Here is a 22,093-nt window from a genome sequence, read left to right on the forward strand (position 1 = left end):
AACTTCAGTCGGGCCCGGACATGTTCTGGCTTAAGCAGGGGGACACGTCTGGCACTGCAGGATCCGAGTCCCTAGTGGCGTAGTGTGTTACTGATGTAGCCTTTGTAATGGTGGTCCCAGCTCTATGCAGGTTATTCACTATGTTCCCCCATGTGGTTCTGGGATTTTTGCTCACCGTTCTTGTGATCATTTTGACCCCACGGTGTGAGATCTTCCGTGGAGCCCCAGATTGAGGGAGATTATCAATGGTCTTGTATGTCTTCCATTTTCTTATTATTGCTCCCACAGTTGATTTCATCACACCAAGCTCCTTGCCTATTGCAGATTCAGTCTTCCCAGCCTGGTGCAGGGCTACAATTTTGTTTCTGGTGTCCTTCGACAGCTCTTTGGTCTTCACCATAGTGGAGTTTGGAGTGTGACTGTATGAAATTGTGGACAGGTATCTTTTATACTGATAACAAGTTCAAACAGGTGCCATTGCTACAGGTAATGAGTGGAGGACAGAGGAGCCTCTTAAAGAAGAAGTTACAGGTCTGTGAGTGCCAGAAATCTTGCATGTTTTTAGGTGACCAAATACTTACTTTCCACCATAATTTGCAAAATAAATCTTGCCAGATCAGACAAGGTGATTTGTTTTCTCATTTTGACTCTCATTGCTCAGAATACCCACTGAACCCCAGAATCCCATGTGTTCCCCTTCCTCTGTTTTAACTGGTACACTGCTGCTTTTTCCTCGACTTTAATTCCATGTACCATACTTCAAATATACTAAATGCATATTGATATGTCAGTGCTCCTCACTCCTAGCCCTATCCTTCCATCTCATTCTGTCTCTTTCTCCTGCTTTGATGTTAAGCCCCCGTTACACACTGCGATATCGCTAGCAATATCGCTGTAAAGTCACCGATTTTGTGACGTTGCAGCGATATTGCTAGCGTGTTAAGTGAAACTTGTGTTAAGTGAAACTATTAACACAAACTGTAGTACTATGCAGTTTAGATCAACCCTCAAGCTAAATCTTGGTAATTCCTTTAGAATGAAACATTGTAGATAGATCTTTTAAAGAAAAGCCACCATGTATCATATTATAGGAGTACCTTTTTTGACACAATAGTCAATATAGAAGCAGCTATCGGTACACAATGTAACACAAGGAGGATGTGATATAGCGGCTGGTATCATACAATACTTTTAATACATTAAAAACAAAATCTATGTGAATGAACAGTATGACAGCGTACTGTAGGCCAAAGAACACTTTCTAGCATATGTCAGACTCATTATAAGGCATGGAAACGCGACCGTACACCACAACTTTGATGGGGAAATAACAGTGACTTTCACTTCATATGTGCACATTGATTTTTACGTATTCAATCAAAATATACTGATTCATATAAACAAAATTTACTGTAGTTTTGGTGCAGAAGACTTACATTTAAAAGTCACAGGCAATTGTTATCAGCTTTTAATATTCTGACCACAGCAATAAAAGGTCACATACACAGAAACACAGAACACGTGAACAGTGCTGCAGGTAAGTTACCTCTAATATTTCTGGTACACACTGAGCATCAGAGACAGACACACATCCATAAAATCAAACAACATCTAATCCCTCATCTAACAGCAATGCAGTGGTTTGATAATGACTCGGGCAGTACATCACTGAAATCAATGTATTAGAGCTAATCTTCTGACAAGTCTTCACCGACTTATTACAAAATCTGAAAATTGCTCCCCTATTTTAGGACAGGTACTCACCACATACTTGATCTGTTTTACATCACATATAATCAAGGGCAATTTGTAAAGTATCATGTAAATCCTAAATACCACAAATCAAAAAATGCGCAATTTTCACGCCCAGACTAACAAACCTCAGTCTCATGCTACAGAGTTACCAGCAAACACATGAAGACCAAGCCCTATTTCTATATACGCTCAGTACAAATGGTGAATGCAGGGATATCCGCAGAGTAACTATTGGACAAACAATCTGTAGATAAATGGAATCAATCTGTTACCAGATTTTTGCACCATAATCTGAGTGTAGCATAATGTAGGGGCAGAAACCTTGTTTAAAGTAATGTGCCTCTTACTGGGCTACTTGCTGCAGTTTTGATAAATTCACTGTTTTAGTAGCAGATTGACACTAGAGGACTAGTACACCTGCTGCCGTGTAGTCCTCCATATTCATGAGTGTACACAGAAAGCTGCCAATTAGTGATGTGAACGGCGTTATACAGAGATCAGTGTTCAGAGAACTGGTAGATCGGCAGCAGATAAAACATGTATTTTTGTCAAAACTACAACAGGCAGCCCAGTAAGTGATGTATCTGCTGCTCTCAGATGGCGTAACAACAACCGGGCGCCAGATTCCCTTTACGAAGGCTAAGGTACATGCCAATCATGTAAAGAGATACTTGAGGCCAGGACTTAGAAGGTTGTCTGAAAAAAACCTTTTATGTGTATATCAGACATCGTAGAGATTATTGGATTGTTTTTTTTCTAAGTTTCGTAAGTAACTGTAACTGCTTCTTAAGGGCATCTGATGAATCGGGACAGCCGCCAGTGGTGTAATCTTCCAGAGTGTAAACCTATCTCTGCATGTCCCCTTGTCCCGTGGTGCGACCAAGAAGGCAGAAGCCAAAGTATCATGAATTAGTCGAATCTGTCGTGTAATGAAGGCACATTGAACGTTCATCCCATAATACATGCAGATGGCCCTTACAAAGACATTTACCAAACATGCAGTTTTGACACAGTGCCATTGTTCCATCAAGACCCATTGACCAGAAATGAGATTATTCTAGCTCTGCCTATAATCTAGTCTGTTCAGTTGTGAGAAATGTGAAGGACTTGCCTATCTTACAAGCACATGAAAACATCACTGTATCACATAACAACAGATCTGGTGAGAATATCTAGGCAATACGCAGAAACAAAACTGAGAAATTGCTCAGAGGGAATGTGTCAGCAGAAAATTATCTCTAGTTTTCATGTTAAATGTGTATTTTAAGAATTCTTCGTATTTTTTTTTTTTTAAATTCTCCCATATCACATCTATAACCACTGACAAGGAGTGTCGTCCCTCCCTGCACATATCACACCGAGAACACTCTTGTATAAAAGGGAGTGAATATCTGCAAACAATGCCTGGCTCTGAGGCTTCTGTAAAGCCACAAAGTAAAGCATATCTCTAAGGGCTCATCTCGTGCGAGTCTCTCGCATGAAAACCTGGCGCTGCCGCCGGCACTCAGACCGAAGCCTGCGGCTACATAGAAATACATGTAGCCGCACGCTCCAGTCCGAGTGCCGGCAGGAGTGCCAGGTTTTCGTGCGATTCTCACAAGTGAGTGTGAGCCCTAAAGCTGTTAAAGGGAATCTGTCAGCAGACTTTTACTATGTAATCTGACAGCAATATGATGTGGGAACAGAGACCACCCGGATTCCAGAGACGTATCACTTAAATTACTGGGTGCAGCTGTTTTGATATAGTCACAGTTGTCTATGGTCTGCATGCTGTCATTTTGATACAATCAGAGATTTCTTCTTCTGCAAATCTAGCAGAGCTCGGAATGCTGAGCCCTGTGTGACCCCGCCCACACCTCTTATTGGCAGCTTTCTATGTACATCGAGTAATGACAGAAATATACTAATCAGTACTGGGGTGTGTGGTTGTACTAGGAGGCACGAGGCGGCTAGTTCTGTAGTGATAATGTCCTACTGATAAATCAGCAAAATATTAAATCAGCAAAACAAAGTATAGAAAGTGACATATCCTTAGAATCACACTCTCAGCCCCTACAGTATGCTGCTCTCACATTACATAGCAAAAACCTGCTGACAGATTCCCTTTAACAGTAGCTAAGGCAATATGGTTGCATATGTCAAGATGTACAGAAAATAGAATACAAAAATGAAACACAATGTTTTATATTCCCTCTAATGGGAATAATATTTCTTAAAGTTTATTTCTTGCCCAGGTAATCTTATTTGAAATTAATTTGAGGATATAACCTCTACTGACCGTCATGCATTATTGTAAACCTCTGAGGCAGGATTACTCTTAGTTCTCTACTATTCTGAAGTTTTCCTTTAAATTGCCCAGAGATTGCTGATGTTCAGCCACCCAATCACCTATCTTGTACGGTGTACATCCATTTCTGCAAGTACTGCAATGGCCAGATTCATAGCATAATGTGGTGTAAAAGGTTTATTCCCCTAATCACAAGTTACGTCCTATCCATGGTACTGCTGGAGGAAGACTAGTGCGTTAACTAGCAGTTCCCGGCAATCCCATTTCCAACAAACGGAGCAGAGGCCGCTCGTGAGCATCTCTGCTGCTGCGTTTGAGATGGGGCTACAAAGCAGCTGATTCTCGGGCTTCCACAAGTATCCTTGAGGACCCCAGCAGTCCATATAATATACACTACAAATGAAACGGTGTTCTCTTTCAATGGTTTGTCTTAAGAGAGTCAACAATTAATGCCAACATTTACATTACCAAAATGAACATAAAAAGAGAAAAAAATACAATAACAAAGCATTTACCCATTTCAACAAACATACAATGGTATCACAAGGTTAATGACATATTTCAGGATAGCAGGTTTTTTTTTACAGTGGTGTCTAGAGAAAACACTGCAACAGCTCTTCTGTAAAAACAGGTGACAAGTCTAGTTTGGCAAGATGAGGTGGAGGCACCAAATGTAGTAAGTCTGAGCTCTTCATCTTCTCAAACCACCGACAGGTATTCCTCTCCATAGTCTCCCACCAGCCAATCAAAGTTCAAATGCAGGAAAGCGTGAAGTCTCTGGTGTCATCAGGTCTGACAAGAAATGAATTGTGCCAGCCATTCCTGAAAAAGGATAGAGGAGATCCAACAAGAATTTTGTAATTTGAAGATGATAAAAAAAAACATACAAAATAAACAGGAAAAATACTGTATTTTTTACAATTTATTTTTGTATATGTGTAATATTAATAAAAATACTGTCCCAGATTCCTCCTTTTGTGTAATACACCTCTATAGTACATTATGACCTACTGTTTCCTATTAAAGGGAATGTGCCAGAATGTTTTTGGTATGTAATCTGAGAACAGCTTGAAGTAGCAGCGGAAACACTGAATTCAGTGATCTGTTCTTTATAAGGCTGTGTGTTCTTGTTTACATACAATGAAGGTTTTATCACATTGCCCTGGCCACAGTGCATGTGATCACTGACCGACTCCGCCCCTCTTTTGATAAGCAGCTTACTGTGAAGAGACAAACTACATAGAGAGCCTGTTGTGGGCGGAGTTAGCTTTCTGAGCTCTGCTGAATAGCTAAATTTAAGGTCTCTGATAGTGTCACAGCTGCTGCACCCAGTAATCTAGGCGATACATGGCTTGAATCAGGGTCTCTTTTCCTATGCTGCTCTCAGATGTGGTACAAAAACCTGGTGACAGATTCTCTTTAAGTTAAATAAGTACCATATTTTTGGCACACTTTACTAATGGGCACACCCCGAGTTTAGACAGCAGAAAAAAGGAAAGGCATACAGTCATATGTTAAAGTTTGGGCACCCCTATTAATGTTAACCTTTTTTCTTTATAACAATTTTGGTTTTTGCAACAGCTGTTTCAGTTTCATATATCTAATAACTGATGGACTCAGTTATATTTCTGGATTCAAATGAGGTTTATTGTAATAACAGAAAATGTGCAATCTGCATTTTAACAAAATTTGACCGGTGCAAAAGTATAGGCACCTCAACATAAAAGTGACATTAATATTTCGTAGATCCTCCTTTTGCAAAAATAACAGCCTCTAGTCGCTTCCTGTAGCTATTAATGAGTTCCTGGATCCTGGATGAAGGTATTTGTGACCATTCCTGTTTACAAAACAATTCCAGTTCAGTTAAGTTTGATGGTCGCCGAGCATGGATAGCCCGCTTCAAATCATCCCACAGATGTTCAATGATATTCAGGTCTGGGGACTAGGATGGCCATTCCAGAACATTGTAATTGTTCCTCTGCAAGAAAGCCTGAGTAGATTTGGAGCGGTGTTTTGGATCATTGTCTTCCTGAAATATCCATCCCCTGCGTAACTTCAACTTCGTCACTGATTCTTGCACATTATTGTCAAGAATCTGCTGATACTGAGTTGAATCCATGCGACCCTCAACTTTAACAAGATTCCCGGTGCCAGCATTGGTCACACAGCCCCAAAGCATGATGGAACCTCCACCAAATTTTACTGTGGGTAGCAAGTGTTTTTCTTGGAATGCTGTGTTTTTTAGCCTCCATGAATAACGCCTTTTTGTATGACCAAACAACTCAATCTTTGTTTCATCAGTCCACAGGACCTTCTTCCAAAATGTAACTGCCTTGTCCAAATGTGCTTTTGCATACCTCAGGCGACTCTGTTTGTGGCGTGCTTGCAGAAACGGCTTCTTTCGCATCACTCTCCCATACAGCTTCTCCTTGTGCAAAGTGCGCTGTATTGTTGACCGATGCACAGTGACACCATCTGCAGCAAGATGATGCTGCAGGTCTTTGGAGGTGGTCTGTGGATTGTCTTTGACTGTTCTCACCATTCTTCCTCTCTGCCTTTCTGATATTTTTCTTGGCCTGCCACTTGTGGGCTTAACAAGAACTGTACCTGTGTTCTTCCATTTCCTTACTATGTTCCTCACAGTGGAAACTGACAGATTACATCTCTGAGACAACTTTTTGTATCCTTCCCCTGAAAAGCTATGTTGAATAATCTTTGTTTTCAGATCATTTGAGAGTTGTTTTGAGGAGCCCATGATGCCACTCTTCATAGGAGAATCAAATAGGAGAACTACTTGCAAGTGGCCACCTTAAATACCTTTTCTCATGATTTGATACACCTGACTATGAAGTTCAAAACTCAATGAGGTTACAAAACCAATTTAGTGCTTCAGGAAGTCAGTAAAAAGTAGTTAGGAGTGTTCAAATCAAGAAAATGATAAGGGTGCCCATACTTTTGCACCGGTCAAATTTTGTTTAAATGCAGATTGCACATTTTCTGTTAGCACAATAAACCTCATTTGAATCCAGAAATATAACTGAGTCTATCAGTTATTAGATATATGAAACTGAAATAGCTGTTGCAAAAACCAAAATTGTTATAAAGAAAAAAGGTTAACATTAATAAGGGTGCCCAAACTTTAACATATGACTGTATATCCCACTGCTCTGGAGATGTAAAGAAGTGGAAGGGTAAATAGCACTAATTTTAATGCACTGTAGTAGAGTATGGCGGTAATAGATTGATAGGCTATGTACCCACGTTGCAGAGATGCTGCGGAAATTTCCGCAACTTCAGCCGTGGGAAAAACGCATGGAATTCGCATGCGTTTTTCCTGCGAAAAAAAGTGTTTTTCACGCGATTTTCGTGTGCGGAATTCAAGCGCATTCCAGGCAATTTGAAGCATCTCTTGGAATGTGATTGACAGGTTGGTCACACTTGTCAAACATAGTGTTTGACAAGTGTGACCAACTTTTTACTATTGAGGCTTCCTATGCAGCATCAATAGTAAAAGATAGGATGTAAAAAAAAATAAAAAATCGTGATATTCTCATCTCCCGGCGTCCCACTCAGCGTCCCCAGGCCTCAGCGATGCTCCAGTTCTCAGTGATGCCTTGCAACAATGACCTTTGAGACCACTACGTTATCACAGGTCCTTGCCGCAAGGCATTACTGGGAACGGGAGTTGGCGGGAGCATCGGTAAGGCTGCGCGGGACGCCGGAAGGTGAGTATAACCCGATTTTTTTTATTTTTTGTTTTTTACAGGGATATGGTACCCAGGGCCTGGAGGACAGTCTCCTCTCCTCCAGACCATGTGTACCATCCGCACATGAGCTGCTCACTTTGTGCATGGTGGGCATAGCCACATGCGGAAAGTAAGTGGATCTCATGCATTCCTGTGTGTGCAGAATCACGGCGATTCCGCAAAAATAATAAACCTGCTGCGTTTTTTTTCCGCTATGCGATCCTGCCGCGGAAAAATATGCAGCATTGGCACAGCATGTGCGGAATGCATGGGGTGCGTTCTGCATGCATTTTCACAGCGTTTTGGCAGCAAAACGCATACAATCCGCAATGTGGGTACACAGCCTCAGTGTTTTTCTGCAGAGTATGTATTATACACATATAGCTTTACAGCACGAAAATTATGTACACCTTCTACAGCGCAAACATGTACACCGAAAAACAGCATGCACACAGTTTTTAGCAAGATTTTTTTGCTGTAAAGTGCGTCTTATTGTCGAAAAAATAAGTACTGTCTACCCCTCACACTTGTTCTTTTCCCCACACCCTCTCTCAGTCACAATGTAAACTATTTAAAATGTCACTCTTCTTAGTTCACTTTGTTGTCTTTTTGTATCCCGGTATTTTTTCTCAATCAACAAAAAGGTTACAAAAAATATGAATGAATGGCTATCATTGTACTATACTACATGTAATCCAGGTTACTAGAACTGGAGTAGCTCTTGCAGAGGGGTTCTCTGTTCTAGCTTATGGAGGATGGGTGACCCCATTCTATGTGTCCATATGCCCATAGAGAGCACCTGAAAAGGAGTCTTCATAAGGTAGCCACATTACACTAGCACACAGTTGGTTGGATTACCTTCAAAGAGAGAGTAGGGTCTGTCAGGGATCCGGCATCCATGTGTGCCATAATCTAAACACCACTCTGCAAACTTAGAAGAGAAAACAGACGCACGTTACTTAAGGTAAGGTTGAAAGGAGCACACAGCTGTCCACACTACATACATCAGGACCAGTAGTATAGTCTACCCAAATACAACACTGAAATTCTTAAATTCAATATTCCAAAATTACCAATTTGGATATAAATAAGTCAAAAAAATAAAATGATATAAGGAACTCATTTTACCAAACTAATGTGAAGACATGAAAATAATTTATTCTGTTCCCATTTAGGTAAAATATACTATAACATTCTGTGAGAAAAAAATCATTTATTCTATTCTTTACTTAAGAACATGAAATTTAAAGAGAACTCTGGCCCTCCTCAGCACAAAAGCCTGTTTTGACCTTCCAGACAGAGCAACGTTTTCAAATCTGACACGTGTCACTTTATTCACTTCAGTGGAGGGATCACTTGATCTCTCCACTGAAGTGAATTTCTTTGTAGAGGAATTTTTCCTCCAGCCACGGGGCTCTTCTTGGTTTTGTGTTCATACACAGCCACCCCAGGTGAGCACTACTATCACCCTCACCCTCTCTCATTTCTCTTGCCTTTTGTATGCTTATGTCCTAACCAGACCTCAGCATGTGAGACTTTATGAAGCAGTAACTTTGCAGTGCTTCTTCTAATCCCAGTGATTCTGAAGCTGGTTTTATAATCACTTTGGACCAGATTTATCAAAGCTTTGAAATGTCTAAAAAATGTTGGCGCTGTCACAATTCCTCCTATTTGTGTGTCTGGACGCAATGAGTGACAGCTCAGCAGTCCAATCTAGGGCTGGGGCGTGCTGAGCTGTCAGTGCTTTCAGTGACAGTCCAGCTGCCAAATCAAAGCTAGGGTGTGCGGGGTATCCTCCATGTGTATCTTGTTCAGAGTAATTATATACAGTAGCTATTTAGCTGTCTCTATGCCTACAATTACTGCCAGTTGTAGCTTAGCTCAAGTGGTGTGTGTTGGGTATGTTCCCAGAGCTCTTTTTTTTCTGATCTTTGTTACCCGACCTTGGATTTGCCTTTCACCATCCGTTTGCCTAGCCCCTTTGTTTTGATCTGCAACCTTTCTGGAAGTCTAACCTCGGACTGTGACCTGACTACACCTCTGTATTTCCCTTTAGTTTACAACGAGCTCTCTTGGTATCTGACCCTGGCCATCTCGACTACCCTGCCTCACAGCATGTCCATGAGTAGTGACTAGCATGACAAGCACAACTTGATGCTGCACTAAATTTTTCCTTTTTTTTGACGTTCTCACACAATTTTTGCCCAACCCTGACAAAGTGAGAGGAGCTGGGGAGCGCCGACTGCCACTGTTCAAATTTTTGATAAGAGGTGGTGTTTGCAACGAAACAAATCTTACTCCAGCATAATTGTTAGCAGGCGTACACCTCTTCATGAATCAGGAGGGTCTAAATCTAGCACATCTCCTCATCAAGACTGGTGTCAAGAAAACTGGACTTTATAAATCGGGCCCTTTGTATTTCATGGTAATGGTGAATTTATTTAGATGCAAATGTGTGCATATTTATAGAAATATTGGGAAAAAATTAGAAAAAAATTGCAATTTTCAAACTTAATTTTTTTTTTTAAAACAGGTAAATTCGCAAAATAGTTATTAAATAACATGTACCATGTCTACTTTTCATCAGCATCATTTTTCATTTAACGAAAACAAATCTGCTTTTTTACAAACTTTGTGAGGCAGTGACCGGTGTCATATGCAATGGTCGCTATGTGTCCCCCAGGATGTGCACAGAAGTGTACTTGATGCCGGGAGTACATTGCAGTCACAGGCATAGCTGTGATTGCAGTGCAAAATGAAAGTAAGAGTTGGTCTTGGGCAAGCTATTTGCCCAAGGCAGATTTAAGAAAATCTGCCATGGGCTTTTATTTTTGAAGCGAACTACAGGATGGTAGTGGGGCCGTCTGCTTCCTCCCGGCCAGGTCTTCCAAGTGGCCTACGGCCACAGGTTCCTTGTAAAAACCCTGCAGCAGAGGGTTGGGTGTGTCAGTTTTGTTTTGCAATCCTGCAGAGCAGAAGGCTCTGCCATAGCTTCAGACTGTGTGAAGCAACACGGAGCCAAGCGGAGCCAAAAAGTCTGGCACCCCTCAGCGTACACAGCGGTGTAATCGCCCACAGCAACCGGTCCCAGACTATCTTGTTTCCCGGCTGCGATCCGGAGGATACTATTTGCTTTTCTGTTTGTGAGTATGTTGACCATTAAAAGAAACTTTGTTTTTGAACTTTCATGGGTCACTGCCTGTCTGTCACACTGCACCAACCCCGCTGCACTACAACTTGTTCAGTATTGAAGTGGCTTTGAAAGGCTAATATGTTAGAAAAACCCCAAAAGTACCACTATGTTATAAACTGTAACTCGAAGTATTCAAAACCGTGCTCAGTTTGTTCAGATGCTTCATAGGAATTAAGACAGCAGGAATGAAAAACAAATAAATTATATTTTTTAAAATAAAATATTGAAAAGAGGATCTGCAGTAGGAGGCAGTGGTCAACTTTGTCGAAGGCAGAGGACAGGTCTAGAAGCAGGAGTATAGAGTATTGTCCGTTCGCTTTGGCTTCATGGCATCATGGAATAACAACACATGGCTCATGTGATGAGGAACAACTGAAGCTTGTACTAGGGTAAGAAAACATAGTGTAAGTGACCTGCTGGATCGGGCAACAAATGTGGCAAACTTGGACCGCAATGCACAGACTGTCCGCAGGTCTCCCGACCCAAGTGTTATAACTTTATATATTTTTATGAAGCTGCCATGCTCAGGTCAGAAGACCCCCGACCAGTCCGTGAAGTGTGGTCCAATATCGGACCAATTTATATGGATATCTGTATGTTCCCTCACACCGAATTCATTTTATTTTGGACTATTTCCGTCAATATCAGTTTTAAAAATTTGATTATGTATTTCATTAAAGAAAGTTTATTTTGTCACTGTGGCAGTAGTTAGAGCACAACTACGGTGACGTGGCAGTGGGCTTCATAGAGTCTGATCAGAATATTAACCCCTTCACTACCAAGGGTGGTTTGTACGTTAACTCTTGGGCCAATTTTTACAATTCAGACCACTGTCCCTTTATGAGGTAATAACTCTGAAACGCTTCCATGGATCCCGGTGATTCTGACATTGTTGTCTCGTGACATATTGTACTTCATGTTAGTGGTAAAATTTCATTCAAATAACTTGCGTTTATTTGTGAAAAAAATGGAAATTTGGCAAAAAAATTTAAAATTTCGCAATTTTCCAACTTTGAATTTTTATGCCCTTAAATCACAGAGATACGGCACACAAAAAACTTGATAAGTAACATTTCCCACATGTTTACTTTACATCAGCACAATTTTGGAACCATTTTTTTTTTGTTAGGAAGTTATAAGGGTTAAAAATTGACCAGCGATTTCTCATTTTTTCAACACCATTTTATTTTTACGGACCACACATCACATTTGAAGCCATTTTGCGGGGTCTATATGATAGAAAATACCCAAAAGTGACACCATTTTAAAAACTGCACCCCTTAAGGTGCTCAAAACCACATTCAAGAAGTTTATTAACCCTTTAGGTGCGTCACAGGAATTTTTTGAATATTTAAAAAAAAAAAAAATGAACATTTAACTTTTTTTCACAAAAAAAATACTTCAAGTTCAATTTTTTTAATTTTACCAAGGGTAACAGGAGAAATTGGACTGCAAAAGTTATTGTGAAATTTGTCCTGAGTACGCTGATACCTGATATGTGGGGGGGAAACCACTGTTTCGGCGCATGGCAGAGCTCAGAAGGGAAGGAGCGCCGTTTGACTTTTTCAATGCAAAATAGGCTGGAATTCAGATCGGACGCCATGTCGCGTTTGGAGAGCCCCTGATGTACCTAAACAGTGGAAATCCCCCACAAGTGACCCCATTTTGGAAACTAGACCCCCCCAAGGAACTTATCTAGATATGTGGTGAGAACTTTGAACCCACAAGGGCTTCACAGAAGTTTATAACGTACAGCGGTACAATTAAAAAATCATATTTTTTCCACAAAAATGATCTTTTCACCCCAATTCTTATTTTTCCAAGGGTAACAGGACCATAAAAGTTATTGTGCAATTTGTCCCGAGTACGCTGATACCCCACATGTGGGGGTAAACCACTATTTGGGCGCATGGCAGAGCTCGGAAGGGAAGCAGCGCCATTTGACGTTTTTGGCTGGAATTGAGATCGGACACCATGTCACGATTGGAAAACCCCTGATGTACCAAAACAGTGGAAACCCCCCACAAATGACACCATTTTGGAAACTAGACCCCCCCCAAGGAACTTATCTAGATGTGTGGTGAGAACTTTGAACCGCCCAGTGCTTCACAGAAGTTTATAATGCCTGGGCGTGAAAATAAAAACTTATTTTTTCCACAAACATGATCTTTTAGTCACCAATTTTTTTCTTTTTCCAATGGTACCAAGAGAAATTGGACCCCAAAAGTTGTTGTCCAATTTGTCCTGAGCACGCTGATACCCCATATGTGGGAGAAAACTACTGTATGGGTACACGTCGGGGCTCGGAAGAGAAGTAGTGACGTTTTGTAATGCAGACTTTGATGGATTGGTCTGCGGGTGTCATGTTGCTTTTGGAGAGCCCCTGATGTACCTAAACTATTGAAACTCCCAACAATTGACCCCATTTTGGAAACTAGACCCCCCACAGAACTTATCTAGATGTGTGGTGAGCACTTTGAACCCCCAAGTGATTCACAGAAGTTTTATAACGCCCGGGCGTGAAAATAAAAAAATCATTTTTTTCCACAAAAATGATATTTTTGCCCCCAATTTTTTATTTTCCTAAGGGTAACAGGAGAAACTTTTGGACCCCAAAAGTTGTTTTGCAATTTGTCCTGAGTAGGCTGATACCCTATATGTGGGGGGTAAAACACTGTTTGGGCGCATGGCAGAGCTTGGAAGGGAAGGAGCACTATTTGACTTTTTCAACGCAGAATTGGCTGGAATTGAGATCCGACGCCATGTTGCATTTGGAGAGCACCTGATGTGCCCAAACAGTGGAAACCCCCAATTCTAACTCCAACCCTAACCCCAACACACCCCTAACCCTAATCTCAGCCCTAACCCTAGCCCTAACCCTAAAGGGAAAATGGAAATAAATACATTTTCTTTTAATTTTATTATTTTTTCCTAACTAAGGGGGTGATAACGGGGGGTTTGATTTACTATTTATGGCGGTTTTTATGTTTGGCAGCTGTCACACGCTAAAAGACGCTTTTTATTGTAAAAATAGTTTTTGCATCACCACATATTGAGAGCTATAATCTTTCCGTATTTTGACCCACTGAGTCATGTGAGGTCTTATTTTTTGCGGGACGAGTTGACGTTTTTATTGGTATCATTTTTGGGCACGTGACATTTTTTGATCGCTTTTTATTCCGATTTTTGGGACGCAGAATGAACAAAAACCAGCGTTTCATGAATTTCTTTTGGAGGGTGCGTTTACACCGCTCCGCGTGCGGTAAAATTGATAAAGCGGTTTTATTCTTCGGGTCGGTACGGTTACATGATACCTCATTTGTCTTTTTTTATGTTTTGGCGGTTTTATGCAATGAAAACTATTTTATATAAAAAATAATTATTTTTGCATCACTTTATTCTGCGAGCTATAACTTTTTAATTTTTTCGCTGATGATGCTGTATGGTGGCTCGTTTTTTGCGGGACAAGATGACCTTTTCAGCTGTACCATGGATATTTATATGCGTCTTTTTGATCACGCGTTATTGCACTTTTTGTTCGGCGGTATGATAATAAATCATTATTTTTTGCTTCGTTTTTTATTTTTAATTTTTAAGGGGTTCATTAAAGGGGTTAACTAATGGGACAGTTTTATAGGGCAGGTCGTTACGGACGTGGCGATACCAAATATGTGTACTTTTATTGTTTTTTTTTTTATTTCCAAAAATGAATTTGTTTGGGAATATTTTTTTTTTCCTAATTTATTTAGCGATTTTTTTTTTAAATTATTTTTACACTTTTTTTTTAAATTTTTTTTTAACTTTATTAGGTTGTCCCAGGGGGGACATCACTGTCCTGTGACAGATCAGCAATCTGTCACAGGCACTGCACAGGCTTTCCTCATGCCTGAGCTTTGCAGGCACAGAGGAAGCCAGCTCCCTACAGGCCCCCGAAGGTCCCCGTCGCCATCTTGGATCCGGGGATCTGTAGGGAAAGAGACCCCCGCAGCAGCGCTGCACATTGCACTGCTGTGGGGGGCTCAGGGAAGCACAGAGGGAGCCCCCTCCCTGCCGATGCTTCCTTTTAACCCCCGGTACACCGTGATTGTGTTTGATCGCAGTGTGCAAGGGGTTAACATGTCGGGGGCGGTCCGTGACCGCCCCTGACACATTGTGCTGGGTGTCAGCTGTGATAATCAGCTGACACCCGGCCGCGATCAGCGGCGCTCACTACGTGGGCGCCGCTGATCGCATTAGACGTTATATTCCATCCATGGGACTTAGGGCCCAGGTCACATGGACGGAATATTACGTCCAATGTAGGAAAGGGGTTAAACTAAGACCCTCATGTTCTGTACTGTATATTTTTGCTTAGCAGCATTAGATCAATGTATGATTTTTTGGATGTGTGGTCCATGTACATTTTTCAGCGTCTCCCAAAAATGTACTAACGCTAAAATCTTTTCGTTTTTCAATGTTCAAACATAGCAATACATTTTTCATTTTCACAGATGAAAAAAATATATAAATAAAGCTTCTCCTATTCATTACAATGTTAATCATGGGCAGCACACGGATTGCATCTGTGTGCTGTCCATGATTTTCACGGCACCACCACGAAACCACTGGCAACGAAAAAGTTAAAGCATCATTACTAACTGAACTTACAGAAATGTTATGAACAAAGTGATTGTAAAAGAAGACTTTTCCCTTCCATAAGAACTCCTAAATATGACCAAACAGATGTAAAATGCACTGCATGATCTCTAAGGAACACATCAAAAGGCATAAAACAAACAATACATAACAACAGAAACAATACATAAATCCACACTGCAATCGGCACTCCACCATCAAATTATTCATGTGCCTTTTTATGATGCTTTTTCTTTGAAGTGACAGCACCTGAAGGAAAACTCTTGCATTTTTAATAGTATGGTGCTAGCGGTGAATTGGTTAATGTAAGTCAATTTCACAAGCTGTCTACTAAAGCGGGAATTTTTAGACCCAAATGCATCCTGAAGGGTTGGGGATTTCCCCATAGAGTTATTTCCTTGATCATAAAATATAGTGTATGAGCTTTCAGATGCAATTTACAAGGGCCAGGCAGCCATAAAACACCTCGGAGCAGCAAAACATTTAGATAGTCATTACAAGTTTGGGAATCTAGATACTTTAAGGGCCAAGAAAACATAGGTCAACTACAAGAGGTTTTTATCGAATCGTAACATTAAAGAAAAAAAAAAAAGGAGAGGCTTAAAAATTGAATGTAGGCATTTCCTTGTAATTACTCGATATGCCTTTCATTTTCTAAATTTAAAGGGTTTCTCCAGAATATAAAAAGGTAAGTCATTAGGAATTGTTCTAAAAAATTTTTTTTTCTAATTTACAGTCATTAAAATTACAAATTACTTTCAGCAGTCTCAGGTCCCTCATCCAATAAGTTTTGTACTTTCCTCTGTCTCGACACTGTTTTAGAGAACCCCTTCTGAGTCACCATTTCCCATCAGTAAAATAATAACACTTATGTAAGTTCACACTGGGCGTTTTTTTTCTGCAGCAAAACCTGCTTTCTTGGTAGGCAAGAAGCTGTGGCAAAAACGCATGTTTTGGTGCATTTTTTTCATGTGTTTTGGAGGCTAACTTTGTGCATGCTAATAAAGTGGAGTTCCTCCAGAGAAAAAAAAAGTACTTTGTGTAGAACTATACCTCTAGATCCTTTGAAAAGACGCCAATTCAGCAGTCATTTACAGTAAAATTACATTGGGACTCAACAGAATAGATGGATTACCGTACATACAGTATATACACATAGAATAGGTAGATATATAGAAGTCAGTGACAAATACCGTTAGTACAGTGTGTGTGCAGCTTACTGTATGTGTATTTAATTAAAAGATTATTTTTCTGAAAAAAAAAAAGCGTAGCCTCCCATGTAATTTTCTCAACCAGCAGAGGGAAAGCAGACGGCTGGGGGCAGATGTTTATAGCCTTGATAGGGCGTAATACCCATGGAGCTTCCCAGGCTATTAATATCATCTCACAGCTGTATACTTAGCCTTGTATAAAAACACACATACACCCAGAATAAAGTCCTTTAATTGAATGAATGACACAGTGACACAGACTCCTTTAAAAAATCATAATTGAATCATGCTTACAGCATCGCCCATTCCAGTGACGCCATTGTCCCCTGCAAGAGAATTAAAATAATATCCATCACCACTCCGTCGTTCTGTACCATGCCATAATCCATGTCTAGGGGATAAACAGTTTTCAACCTGGATGGTGCCAAGATGCAACCGTCCAGTCTGAGAACCACTGGGAAATGATCTGCAGCGAGCGCAGTGTCAGTGGCTAGCGGTGACATCATCGAGGTTACCTCCAGTCACTGAGGCAGCGTTCCCAGCCGGGCTGAACTGAGGTGATCTCGGTGAAATCCTCACTAGAACCGTGAGAACGTTGCACGGAGCAGTGCTGAGTTCACTGAGAGAATTTCACTGCGGTGAATTTGAACTGTTGTGAACTCGCCTCTGCATTGAGCGACTTTCTCACGGTGTTGCCGGGGATCTCACTGAGGTCACCGCAGTTCAGCCCAACTGGAAACGCAGCCTCAATGATCTGCGGTAGACTTGATAAAGTCACCGCTGGTCACTAACGGTGGGCTCGCAGCACCTCAGTCATCAGTGATTCTCAGCCTGAACGGTCGCATCTTGGCAGCGTCCAGGTTGAAAACTATTTATCCCCAGACAAGGATTATGGCATGGGACAGAACGACGGACAGGTGAGGGATATTGTTGTAGTTTTTTTGTTTTATTACAGAAGACGCGAGATTCAGTGTTATTAGGGGTTAGGTGAGTATAACTGTGTTTGTTATTTTTAAATAAAAAAGTAAAAAAGTGTTTTGTTTTTTTCTTTGAAATAAAAGACTTTATTCTGGCTTTGTCTTTATTTAAAATACAACTATAGGATTAGTAATGGATAGGTGTCTTATAGACGCCTCTACATTAGTAATCTGTGGGCTTGATGTCACCTGACATTACAAAGGTGACATCAGTCCCACACATATGAAACCCCCTTGCTACCGCAAGAGCCGGAAAAAAAGGGCCAGAATAGAAGTAATAGATCTAATAGATGCGACTTTTCTGGGCGGCTGCGGGCTGCTATTTTTAGGCTGGGGGACCAATATCCATGACCCCTTACAAGGCTAAGAATACCAGCCCCCAGCTGTCTGCTTTAGCAAGGCTGGTTGTCAAAAATGTGGGGGACCCCACGCCATTTTTTTAAATGATTTATTTAAATAATGAAAATATACGGCGTGGGGATTCCTCTATTCTTGATAAACAGCCTTGATGAAGCTGACAGCTGAGGGCTGCAGCCCGCAGCTGCAAGTTTTGGTTGGCTGGTTATCAAAAATATGGGGAAATCACGAAGGTTTTTTTTTATTATTTATTTGCAGTGCAGGAGCCAGCTGATGAATACTCTCATCAGCCGTCGCTCCTGCTCTCACTGCTATTGGTGGCAGCTGGCTTCGTAAACTTTATACCTCCGATCACAGCTGCTGAAGCAGGCGGTCTTTTGACAGCGTGGGAACCGTGGCTGTCTGACTGGCAGGGATGATTTTACCACAGATCAGAAGTGGTGTTTGCTGCACTGTCATGCACATGACAGCATTGCAAACACTGTATGTTCGGGCTCCCCATTCAAGTGAATGGGGTTCGGGTACGCTGCTCAGTGTCCCTGCTGGATGACATTCTGTATGGTCGCATCATGCAAACATGCAGCCTGCTATCTAGAAGTAGCAGAGTCAAGTGTGAGGTCACATCCTGCTGTCCTTGACTTGTCTGCAACAAATATGCTGCAAAAAAGTCCACCTGCATTTTTGCACCATTTATTCACCATCCATTCAAGTCAATGGATGAAAAAAAGATGCAAAAACACAGCAATAAATCCACAAGATGTGACATGCTTTATGTTAAAAAACGCAGCAAAGCACAAAATCTCGACCGCAAAAAAAACAATGTGTGTGCATGAGATTTCTGAAATCTCATAGGCTTTGCAAGTATTGTAAAAAGCAACTAAAACGCAGCCTTTGTGTTAAAGCAAAAATAAACAAAAACCATACACATAATTGATATCACCACATCCGGAACAACCCAGACTATATAACTGTGTATGGAATAAATAACGCTGTCAACACTATAAAAAAAACGCCAAAATGGAGCTTTGTCAGCACATTGACACTCATAGAATTGATCAAAATAAAAAGAGATAAAACATTCAGGTGTAAAATAATTGTATGATGAAAATGCCAAATTATCCTGCAAAAATCAAGCCTTAATATGGCTCATTTGGAAAAAAAAACTAAAAAAGGGTCAGCTATAGAATATGGCGATGCAAAAACATCGCCATATCACTTTTACCCCACAGTGAACCGTGCAAAAAATAAATAATTAACTAAATTGCTCGTTTTATTATTGTGTCTGAAAAATCTGAATAAAAAGTGATCAAAACATGTTATACACCCCAAAATGGTAGCAACAAAATGTAACTGGTTTGATAAAAAAGCATTTTTTGTGTGTGATCGCAGTAAAACAAAAAAATATAAATCTGGTATTGCTGTAATCACACCGACCTGAAGAATAAACCAGTCTTATCACTAATACCACACGGTGAACTGTGATATAAATAAAAATAAGAACTATTCTCGTACAGCTGTTTATTTCGTGATTCCACATCACAAAAATCAGAATGAGGCTTAGATCACTTTTGTCCTGTGCGCTCTGTTGAGCACTTACATAGGAGATTCTGTGTAAGGCCAGGGTCACACTAACCGACGCAAAATACGGTCCGCAGTTTACATGCGTAATACGGATGAATGACCCCTAAATTGTGCTCCGTATGTCATCCGTAAGCAAGGTGTGGTCACATATTTTGCGCATGTCAGCATCCGTATGGAATCCGTATTGCGAGATTTTCTCGCAGGCTTGCAAAATGGACATTTAATGGTTTTGAGGCCTGCTAACTATTTCAATCATTAGCCTGCACCCTATTTATTGGCTCAGGAACAGGTGGCTGCCTCCATTCTGTCCATTTGTGACCTTGCCTTCACTAGGTGTGTTGCTGTTGTATGTGCAACATGGCAGACAGACTGAGTTTCAACACAACTGAGCAGGTTCTCTTCAACTGGCTTTTGTCACGCCGCTTTGGTCAACCATACCCAGTGATAGTGGATCCACGGAGGAGGAGACGCATGTGGGTACATCCACTTTTGAGGCAACGACTCAAAAGAGGTCATTTTCACCGCCTCTATTCTTCGCTGCGGGAGCATCCTGCAAAATTCTACCAATACTGTCGCATGAGCATTGCAACATTTGATCGACTCTTGGAGACAGTGCGCCCTGGGATAACCTTTCAGAACACAAGGATGTGCAAAGCTATATCTGCAGAGGAGCGACTTCTACTCACATTACGGTATGTACTACACAACCACATATTGTCTATGTTCATGATGTGTTGCCCAAAGTATGTATTTATTGCTTCATGGACTAATTTTAATGCCCTCATGTTATTCCAGATATGTTGAAACTTACAGACCAGAATGTTATGTGTAATATGTACTGAATATCACTTAGTCATTGTGCGACCAAATGTGTGTGTTAGTAGATCTGCAATCCTAACAAGTTTGGTATGTATGTACCTGTTTTTTGTTTAATTTGTGCATTCTAAAATGTCCCTTTTCTGTTGTTGTTCATCTTCCTGTCCACTGGCCTGTCTTATGCCGCCCTCCACCATGAGTTTCTGATTGGAAGATCTACCATTTCTGGCATAGTCAGGTCGACATGTAGTGAAATATGGTCAAGACTACATCAACTCGTCATGCCTGAGTCCAGGATGGAAGACTGGTTGAGGATATCAAGGGACTTTGAGGAGGAATGCCAGTTTCCTAATTGTATTGGGGCCCTTGATGGCAAACATATCCGGGTGCGTAAGCCGCCGAACTCTGGCTCCCCATTCTTCAATTATAAACAATACTTTTCTGTTGTATTGTTGGCTCTGGTCGACCATCAATAGAAGTTTATAATTGTTGACATTGGGGCCTATGGAAGGATGGGAGACTCTCGAGTCTTCAATACTTCCATTATGGCTCGGCGGCTACGCACCAACCAGTTGGATCTACCACCACGCCAACTACCAGGCTCCACTCAAGAATCTGTCCCTTATGTCCTTGTGGCAGATGAGGCGTTTCAGTTAACGCGCAATGTCATGAGGCCATATCCCAGGCGCAACCTTGACCACCGGCGCAGAATTTTTAACATGCGCCTATCACGTGCTCGGCGACTGGTGGAGTGTTCCTTTGGCATTCTTTGTGCCAAATGGCGGGTACTCCAGTCTGCCATTCAGCTGAGTGAACAAAATGTTAATGAAGTAGTTAAAGCCTGTGTGGTTCTTCATAACTTCACCAGGATACATGATTGTTCCTCCTCTGCTGGTGTTGTGCGTGGGTTGGACAATGTGCATACGGCGAGAACACCTATCAACCCTCAACGTAGACCGCTCTCTGGGCTCAAAGTGCGTGATATTTTCACAAATTACTTTATGTCACCTGAGGGTGAAACTTCTTGGCAAGAGCATGCTGTGTCTGTTATAATTTTTTGGTTTATGTGTGTCTAAATATATATATTTCTACCCCTTATGATTCTTTGAGTGTTTTATTGCATTGGTAAGCGTATGTTAGTATGTTGACACTGTTTTTTATAATTGACACAGAGACGTTAAATGTAGTAGACAAATGTTTACTTTTGCCTTTTTTGGGGTTTTTTTTTTTTAAAGCAAAACATATTATTGCCATATGAGAACTGTGGCAATGGGCCAAATTGGCCTTTTTGCAGATGTCAACATTTGTTCAAAATAACATTTTCACACATAGAGACAAAAAGAAATAAACGTTATGCAATACCAAAATGGCTACATTATAAATTGTGGAAAGTTGGGGAAGGAGAAGGCGGAAGACCAGCCTGTGGTTGCTGCTGGCTACTTTGCCCAACATCGCCCTGTGTGGGGGCATACTGTTGCCCATGATGTGGGTAATGTACTGCCTCCTGGGATTGTTGTGGGTACTGGCCAGAGTGA

The 22,093-nt window shown here is 41.1% G+C and overlaps 1 protein-coding gene across 1 annotated transcript in view; it reads right to left on the reverse strand.

Moving 5' to 3' along the window:
- Positions 1 to 1,173: 1,173 nt before the first annotated feature.
- Positions 1,174 to 22,093, reverse strand: part of LANCL2 (LanC like glutathione S-transferase 2) — an 84,961-nt gene continuing 64,041 nt past the window's right edge. Inside the window, exons 8-9 of the mRNA XM_073550043.1 lie at positions 8,647 to 8,719; positions 1,174 to 4,864 (exon numbers count right to left, since the gene is read on the reverse strand). Coding sequence (XP_073406144.1) covers positions 4,788 to 4,864; positions 8,647 to 8,719 — 150 coding nt within the window. The 3' untranslated portion in view covers positions 1,174 to 4,787. The remainder of the gene's footprint in view (positions 4,865 to 8,646; positions 8,720 to 22,093) is intronic.

This window comes from Dendrobates tinctorius, unplaced genomic scaffold (genome assembly GCF_039654945.1).
Source record: "Dendrobates tinctorius isolate UK_male_01 unplaced genomic scaffold, ASM3965494v1 ptg000162l, whole genome shotgun sequence".
NCBI lineage: Eukaryota > Metazoa > Chordata > Amphibia > Anura > Dendrobatidae > Dendrobates > Dendrobates tinctorius.